This window comes from Xiphophorus couchianus, chromosome 15 (assembly GCF_001444195.1).
Source record: "Xiphophorus couchianus chromosome 15, X_couchianus-1.0, whole genome shotgun sequence".
Lineage (NCBI taxonomy): Eukaryota > Metazoa > Chordata > Actinopteri > Cyprinodontiformes > Poeciliidae > Xiphophorus > Xiphophorus couchianus.
In genome coordinates, this window is record NC_040242.1 from 23,700,625 (window position 1) to 23,710,101 (window position 9,477).

The 9,477-nt window shown below is 48.0% G+C and overlaps 1 protein-coding gene across 1 annotated transcript; it reads left to right on the forward strand.

Moving 5' to 3' along the window:
* The first annotated feature begins 958 nt into the window (after positions 1 to 958).
* On the forward strand, positions 959 to 3,005 carry LOC114158140 (uncharacterized). The gene is made up of 2 exons (XM_028039420.1): positions 959 to 1,355; positions 2,131 to 3,005. The coding sequence occupies exons 1-2, from the start codon at positions 1,089 to 1,091 to the stop codon at positions 2,749 to 2,751; spliced, it is 888 nt and encodes a 295-aa protein (XP_027895221.1). The 5' UTR covers positions 959 to 1,088; the 3' UTR covers positions 2,752 to 3,005.
* The last annotated feature ends 6,472 nt before the right edge of the window (positions 3,006 to 9,477 follow it).

Genomic DNA, 9,477 nt, shown 5'->3' on the forward strand with positions numbered 1-9,477 from the left:
TGATAGCGGTAGTCTTTGTGACTTGGCTGTTGCCACTGATTTAGAGGTTCAGTAAATTTTGTCCCCGGTTGAGATATTGACCACTAAGTAGTGGAAAATATCTTTTACCTTTTATTTGTATTTATTGGTGTTTTTTAACTATTTATTGGTTTTAGTAAAGGTTTTAAACCTTTAACTGGTGGTGCCTCCACCATGGCGGCTAGCCATGCCGGCATGCGGAGGCACCACAGTGTTCGATTTTTATTTAAGGAAAAAGACGAAGAAAATAGAATAACAAGATTGGACTTTTCCAGGAAGCTAATTCAACAGGTGCTGAAGTTTCGGCCAGATGACCTGAATTGTATCCTTACCCTGCCTTTCAATAAGGGATATGATGTAAGTTTTTGCTCTGCCGCACTTCTTAAAGATTTTTGGACACGGTTTGAAAATGCTAAGACCCAGTTTTCAGCATTTGACGTCGAGAAACTGACTGACAACTCCCTGAAAACGGTGATTGTCAGGATGTTCAATGAGACTGTCAGTGCTGAAGATATCTGTATGTGGCTGGGTAGATACTGCACTGTGAGAGGCCAGGCTATGAAGGTGCGGGATGTGGACGGCATCTGGAACTGTGCTTGGCGGGTCCCCATTAAGCAATGGGAAGACCCCCAAGGCTTCCAGGGCCTGAAGCATCTCCCCTCAATGATAGTCCTGGGGGAGAACAGGGGCTACATTCACTATCAAGGTCAACCCAAACTGTGCCGGAAGTGCGGCGAGCATGGTCATCTGGCCGAAACTTGTGAAAAGGTTTTCTGCGGTAAATGTCGAGAAGTGGGACACACTTTTGATGAATGTACGAACGGGCGGAAATGTAATTTGTGTGGTGGACAGGATCATTTGTTCAGAGACTGTCCAAAATCGTTTGCAAATAAATTGAAAAAAGGAAAAGAGACGCTAACGGAAACGGCTAATGAGCAAGTGGAAGCAGCTGGGTCGGAAAATTCAAATCTCCCGCCAGGTCCTCTGATTGGAGGAGAGGAGGAGAGGGCGGGAAGCAGGGAGGGGAAGGAAGCCCCCCCCAGACCGAAACATCCAGTGAGGGGGGGGAGATGCTAACCGAAGGCGGAGCTAGCTCGGACTCTGAGGAAGAACAGACGGACAGCAGCGATGATGCCCCCCTCCCCGACGCCCAGCTGGCTAAGAGGCCGGCATCTGAGTCACCTCCCGACCTTACCCCCAAGGTAGGGAAGAGAGGAAGGCTGGAGGAACTCTTTGGTTCTTTCGGAGAGGAATCTAGAGCCTTCCTCGCTGGCTCATCCAATGAGGTCTCGTTCCTAGACTTTGCTCACCAATCAACCCCGGAGGACCCAAACAAGGTAACGGCTTTAGAAAGACGGCCAGCACCGAGAGTCCGAAGGGGGAATGGAGCTCCAACCCGACCTGCACCACCATGTGGGAAGGAAGAGCTCTGTTCACAGGACAGTCTCTGAACCCGCCTTGTTTTAACGACCGCCCGTTTTTTAGCATGTGTTTAAATTAGTCTTATCTTGTTTTAATCCTTTAAAATGTCGTACTTGATTTTAGCCATCATACTCATGACTCTCACCTTCTCAACCATCAATGTTAGAAGTGTGAAGTCGCGAGTTAGAGCCCAGAGTGTTTTATCCTTTTTAAGCTCCGTACAGTCAGATGTGTTTTTACTACAAGAATGTTCACTCCCGTTTTTAAAGAACTACACCCAGTGGCAGGACTTGTGGCCACGGCCGTCTATATGGAGCGGCTCCAATGAAAATAAAAATGACGGCGTGGCCAAATGACGGCGTGGCCATTTTAATAAACAACCCGCACATCTTGGTGAAGGGGAGCACCGTGGTGAGAGAGGGACGAGCACTTTTAGCAAATCTGACTTTTAACGGACAGGATTTTAACCTCTTAAATATTTATGGCTTTAATGACAAACACGACAGGTATGACTTTTTAGACAGAAAAAGAAACAGAAAATTAAAAATGATAAGAGATTTTAGAACCCCAGTAGCTTTTAACCTTCCTCCTGCATACGCTTTTATTCGGAAATTTTTAGAATATTTTAGACTGGAAGGAGAGGAGAACAAGATTTTAACTAACCATCGTTTTATCATTTCTGTTGTGCAGGACCGGGAACCAGTGACTCCAGTGCGCGGCCTCCTGTACGGAGACGCCTCCACCGTTTGGCGCAACGTGAGCCGTCACGTCCTTCCAAACAGACTCCAGGACCTGTCATGGATGGTGGCTCATGGGATCCTGCCGGTCAGAGCCATTATGCATTCCCGCGGCATGTCTGCAACGTCCATCTGCCCCCGACCCAGTTGTGGCGCGCCGGAGTCGGTGAGGCCCCCGCTGTGGGAGTGCAGCGCTGCTGTGGACCTGTGGGCGAAGGCCGGCTCCTTGCAATTCCCACACTTGCCAGCAAGGGAGGTCCTTCATGTACAGCTAGTGCTGTATGGGGTGAGCCAGCTGAAAATGACTAAAAAAGACTTCGATGAGAGGTGGTTCACCCCAGCCACCATCAAAGACGCCATTTGGACCTCCAGAAACTTGCTGGTGAGCAGGCGCAGGCAGATGCCCCCCGTGGCTGTGATCCGGATGGCAGCAGCAACAAAAGAGACGTCAAGGGCTGCAGGTGGCACGCCAAGGACACAGCCACAAAGAAGAATCGCCTGCGCCTCCGTGGACGAAGGAGCCGACGCTCCACGAGCAGAGGTCCAAGCAGCGGCGGCCTGGCTCTCCGGGTGAGGCAGGAGGGAAGGAGCTTCAGGGCAGGTTTTCCCCTCTGAGCACCAAGTGCTGTCTGGAAGGACGGGACGGCTCCGGACTTTGGAAGGAGTCACCCCGGTCCTGCTCAACTTTTAACACACAGAGATTTTGTATTTTATACTCTTGTTCTTAGCTTCTTTTAGTCTGAACTGATGATTTTGTAAGTTTTTAAAAGTTTCTGAATAATTGCAACAATGCAATGTGTTTTAAATGTTTACAGTAACAATAAAATTTTTTCGAAAGAAAAAAAATTGAGCCCTCAACAGAGGTTACAGTATTTTATTTGACCTAGTGTATCATACACAACAATAATATCATCCACTTAGCAGCTCATCAGGTTTACCATAGCCTCCAGCACTGACGCTGCCTGATATTTTCATGTGGGGAAGCTTCCAGGCTGTCACCAATGATGGAACCTGAGTGACGTCTCCTCACACAGGTCCATGGAAATGAACACCCACAGTAAATTTATCCCTCTTTTTCCCATACTGCTTTTACACAATAATTGTTTTTCCACACCCTTGGGCTAGTCATCAGTGTGGCTGCTACACCGCCACATGAAATTCATGATAATCCCATTAGTGAGCTGGCTCTAGAGTCCAGATCTTTTGTGAACACTGGAATGCTTTTTAAATGTGTTGATTTGTTTTTTTTTGGAAGTTTTTGTCACAATTAGATTTTTCTCATTTACAGCTTTTCCTCCAAATGGTTTCAGATGACGACTACATATGAGAGTATGCATCTGCTTCAGTATGCACAGCTATTTAGATTAATCTAAATTAGCTGAGAAGGTAACACTCAACATTCATTACACAAAGAGTGGACCGCTTCAAGATTTAGCTAATCCTGAGGATTACAGTTTAAATCTAATGAAAACCCATTTTGAACCCAAATCACTTTTTCAGACAATTTGAATGTAATATAAAGAAAAAAAAAGAACTTTAATATATGCTATGTTTTGGGCATGTTACACATTTTTGAGGAAGACTGTTGACTAGATGTCCAGCAGACAATCATTGACAGACCCCAAAAGTCATAAAAACTATGTGGCTGATCACAAAACACTGACAGTAAAGAATAATTCTTAGTCCATTTTTTTTTCAATGTCCCGTTGCATGAGCATCAGCGCACAAACACTGTTTAATTAAATTCTTCTTAAATAAAACTGCTTCCTAATGTAACATCATTGCTTTTTTTGGCATTTTATTGGTGATTGAGTCTGTTCTTGTTTGATTTACTGTGTTAAGGGCTGCACAGTGGTGCAGTTGGTATCACTGTTGCCTTGCAGCAAGAAGGAACTGGGTTTGATTCCCTGCTGGGGGTCTTTCTGCATGGAGTGCATGTGTGGGTTCTCTCCTGGCACTCCGGCTTCCTCCCACAGTCCAAAAACATGACTGTCAGGTTAATTGGTCTCTCTAAATTCTCCCTAGGTGTGCATGGTTGTTTGTCCTGTTTGTCTCAGTGTTGCCCTGCAACAGACTGGCGACCTGTCCAGGGTGACCCCAGCCTCTCGCCCGGAACGTTAGCTGGAGAGGCAGCAGCACCTCCTGCCTCCGGTAGGGACAAGGGTGTTAGAAAATGGATGGTTTTACTTTGATTAGTTTTTTAGTCAACTATTGCACTTTGTAAATGATAGTAACTTAGTGAGTTTGTTGATAAAAGTATTTCATCTAGAAGGTTGAATTATTTTGTTAGTAAACATAATTTGGAGAGGAATTGTTTATATTTGTTCTGTGTATGTAGACCTTGATATTCAACATTAGTGCTGAACTTAATACTTCATCCATTGTTAAAAGCTACCGTAAGCCTTATCAAACAGATATTCATGAGAAAATAACAATATATATTTGACTATAGAATATCTGATTATTTTTTCCTGTTAAGCAGGTGGTACTTTTGTAATTTTTATATAAATTGCCTTATTAAAAAGAAATTTTACTAACTTCTTTTGGCATTTATTAAAAGCTATATGTAGCCAAGCCATACCTATTATTGTATTAAAACTGTTATGTTCCGACAGTGCTGGCTGTAGACTACTGGAATGGATGGATCTGATGAGGCAAGACTGAAAACAAGAGCTGTACAGACATGGCAAACACCTAGCTGATCATCAGACTACAGTGAGTCACATCTTTTCCCATGGCAGTCAGTGTTCAGTCAGAGTCGGTGCCCACAGTGAGTCACATGAACAGAAAAAAATTAAAAATGGGTCTCAACAACTGTGCCACTAATTGAGACTGCGGCAGAAACATTGCTGTGGTTCATTAACATTGCAGACAAAATGTCTTTGGCCACTGCTGGAGGGACCATTTTACTGTTGCACATTAATCTGTTCCTTGTATTCATTTTCAAAGTCAAACACAGGACTGGAAGGTAGCCGTAGCAGTCGGTCTGGTCTGCCTGTTCTCTCTGTGGGACTTTTGACTTTTGCTGGGTACTCTGACTTTTACCTGCAGACAGAAAGTGCATAAATATCATAATTGAACTTAGAGTGTGTCTTAGAGAGCTGTGTGTCTCTGCATTCCTGCAAGACTTCCATAAACTTTGTAACAGTATTGGAGGAAAAATGCTTACTTCATTTGGCACTGTGCACATGCAAATCTTTTAAAAAACTTTGACTGACTTAGTGCAGGAATGGTGCTACCTTGTTCCCCACTCTGACGCTAATGAAGTGGGCAGAGAAAGTAGGATGGATGCACAGAGTTTAATGGTAAATACCTCATTCTCTGCTGTTCTGACAGTAATTGAATGTAAAACAACACACCTGTATCTAAAGAAAATTCCCAACTGTTATGGTGTGTGTGAACTGTTTTACAAACTAAGTTATCAGATTCTTTTGTTTGCTCTTGATCCTATTATGTACAGTTTGATCAGACTGCCCTTTGAGTCCAACCTGTTTTTATTCTTTCCTTCTCTCAATTGCTGCAGTGGTTTCTCATCTTTCAGAGATGATGCCTATCTCTTTCAGCTTTTTTTATTTTTTCAGAACCGGTCACTATGAATGTAACGCTATGAGCGCACAGCCAGGCTGAGCTTTCATGTTCTTCTTCTGTCCCTGCCTGTCTCTTTTTGTCTGTGTTTCCCAGCATTTGTTTGAAATCCCAAACATCTTACACATCTGTCACATACAATCATTCATCTTTTTGATGCCTCACATCGCTAAGTATTTTCAGACGTCCCATCAGAATCCTGTCAACTTCATTTCTACTTTCAGTTTTTCATCTCTAGAATTGGATCAAATGCAGATTTTTACAGTAAACTATTTGATTGAATTTTATTTCAGTTCTTCCATCAAGAGTACCAGTGAACCTTTGGATTACTGCTATATTCAGTAGTTATATCTCTGTGAAAGTAACTGAATATCATGTTTACCACATTTGGCTTTTAGAAAAATTAGAAATGTATAGGAATAAATCAATCATCATTTCCCAAACATCTTCCAGCTTATTTTGAGGAAACTGAGCCGTTCTCAGGTCAGACTAAATATATAGTTCCTCCAACAAATTCTTGGGCCTGGTCCTAATACTCGCACTTCCACTCGTTTCACCTTGTGTCTTTTCAAAGGGTGTGAGTGTATAGTGTGTCCCAATCCTCCACATCAATCTTTAGCTGCGGCCCTATTGCCGCCCTTCAGCTAAATCCACATCCAGACAGACTTCGGCGAAGTGTATTACCCACAATTCAAGAAAATTGACGTCAGAGTGTTTCTTATGAAACTCTCATTATTACATTTTTGCTCTATAAAGTTACATAGTTTTTTTTAGATTAAGATTCTGATTTATTTGTGTCCCAAATGGGTAATTGATGTTACAGCAAGTATAAAAAAACTAAAAGACAACATTTCAAAGTTAAAAAATAATAGACAATAAAACATACCATAAAACACATCAAATATAAATCAATGCATGGGCTCCTCCATGGGCTGCCACCTTATCGTGGTGGAGGGGTTTGAGTGCCCCAATGATCCTAGGAGCTATGCTGTCTGGGGCTTCATGCCCCTGGTAGGGTCACCCAAGGCAGACAGGTCCTAGGTGAGGGACCAGACAAAGTGCAGCCTGAAGACCCCAATGATGAGTAAAAACATTGGACTTGGTGTTCCCTCGCCCGGACGCGGGTCACCGGGGCCCCACTCTGGAGCCAGGCCTGGAGGGGGGGCACGATGGCGAGCGTCTGGTGGCTGGGCTTTTACCCATGGAGCCCGGCCGGGCTCAGCCCGAAGAGGAAACATGGGCCCCCCCTCCCATGGGCCCACCACCCGTGGGAGGGGCCATAGGGGTCGGGTGCACTGTGTGATGGGTGGCGGCCAAGGGAGGGGACCCTGGCGGTCCGATCCTCGGTTGCAGAAACTGGCTCTTGGGACGTGGAATGTCACCTCTCTGGTGGGGAAGGAGCCGGAGCTAGTGCGTGAGGTCGAGAGGTTCCGGCTAGAAATAGTCGGTCTCACCTCGACGCATGGCTCTGGTTCTGGAACCAGTCTCCTTGAGAGGGGCTGGACATACTTCCACTCTGGAGTTGCCCAGGGAGAGAGACGTCGGGCAGGAGTGGGCATACTTGTTGCTCCCCATCTCGGCGCCTGTACGTTGGGGTTCACCCCGGTGAACGAGAGGGTAGCATCCCTCCGCCTACGGGTGGGGGGACGGGTTCTGACTGTCGTTTGTGCTTACGGGCCGAACGACAGTTCAGATTACCCACCCTTTTTGGAGTCCTTAGAGGGGGTACTGGAGAGTGCTCCTCCTGGGGACTCCCTTGTTCTGCTGGGGGACTTCAACGCTCACGTGGGCAACGACAGTGAGACCTGGAGGGGCGTGGTTGGGAGGAACGGCCCGCCCGACCTGAACTCGAGCGGTGTTCTGTTGCTGGACTTCTGTGCTCGCCATGGATTGTCCATAACGAACACCATGTTAAAGCATAAGGGTGTCCATATGTGCACTTGGCACCAGGACACCCTAGGCCGCAGTTCGATGATCGACTTTGTCATCGTTTCATCGGATCTGCGGTCATATGTCTTGGACACTCGGGTGAAGAGAGGTGCGGAGCTGTCCACTGACCACTACCTGGTGGTGAGTTGGCTCCGGTGGTGGGGGCGAAAGCCGGTCAGACCTGGCAGGCCCAAACGTGTTGTGAGGGTCTGCTGGGAACGTCTGGCGGAATCCCCTGTGAGACGGAGCTTTAACTCCCATCTCCGGCAAAACTTCGAACACGTCCCGGGGGAGGTGAGGGACATGGAGTCTGAGTGGACCGTGTTCCGTGCCTCCATTGTCGAGGCGGCCAATCGGAGCTGTGGCCGCAAGGTTGTCGGTGCCTGTCGCGGCGGCAACCCTCGAACCCGTTGGTGGACACCTTCGGTGAGGGATGCCGTCAGGCTGAAGAAGGAGTCCTATCGGGCCTTTTTGGCCTGTGGGACTCCGGAAGCAGCTGATGGGTACCGGCGGGCGAAGCGGCATGCGGCTCGGGCGGTTGCTGAGGCAAAAACTCGGGCGTGGGAGGAGTTTGGAGAGGCCATGGAGAAAGACTTCCGCACGGCTTCGAGGCGATTCTGGTCCGCCATCCGGCGTCTCAGGGGGGGGAAGCGGTGCAGCACAAACACTGTTTATAGTGGGGATGGTGTGCTGCTGACCTCTACTCGGGACGTTGTGGGTCGGTGGGCAGAGTACTTCGAAGACCTCCTCAATCCCACCAACATGCCTTCCACTGAGGAAGTGGAGCCTGGGGACTCTGGGTTGGGCTCTCCAATCTCTGGGGGCGAGGTTGCCGAGGTGGTTAAAAAGCTCCTCGGTGGCAAGGCCCCGGGGGTGGATGAGATCCGCCCGGAGTTCCTTAAGGCTCTGGATGTTGTAGGGTTGTGTTGGTTGACGCGACTCTGCAATATCGCATGGACATCGGGGGCAGTTCCCCTGGATTGGCAGACTGGGCTGGTGGTCCCCCTGTTCAAAAAGGGGGACCGGAGGGTGTGCTCCAATTATAGAGGGGTCACACTCTTAAGCCTCCCTGGCAAGGTCTATTCAGGGGTCCTGGAGAGGAGGGTCCGTCGGATAGTCGAACCTCGGATTCAGGAAGAGCAGTGTGGTTTTCGTCCTGGTCGTGGAACACTGGACCAGCTCTACACCCTCGGCAGGGTCCTGGAGGGTGCATGGGAGTTCGCCCAACCAGTCTACATGTGTTTTGTGGACTTGGAGAAGGCGTTCGACCGTGTCCCTCGGGGAGCCCTGTGGGGGGTTCTCCGGGAGTATGGGGTACCGGGCCCTTTGATACGGGCTGTCAGGTCCCTGTATGACCGGTGTCAGAGTCTGGTCCGCATTGCCGGCAGTAAGTCGGGCTCGTTTCCGGTGGGAGTTGGACTCCGCCAGGGCTGCCCTTTGTCACCGATTCTGTTCATCACTTTTATGGACAGAATTTCTAGGCGCAGCCAAGGTGTTGAGGGGATCCGATTTGGTGGCCTTAGGATCTCATCTCTGCTTTTCGCAGACGATGTGGTCCTTTTGGCCTCATCGGATCGTGATCTGCAGCTCTCGCTGGAGCGGTTCGCAGCCGAGTGTGAAGCGGCCGGGAAGGGGATCAGTGCCTCCAAATCCGAGGCGATGGTCTTGAGCCGGAAAAGGGTAGAGTGCCTTCTCCGGGTCAGGGGGGGTGTCCTGCCCCAAGTGGAGGAGTTTAAGTATCTCGGGATCTTGTTCACGAATGGGGGAAGAAGGGAGCGGGAGATCG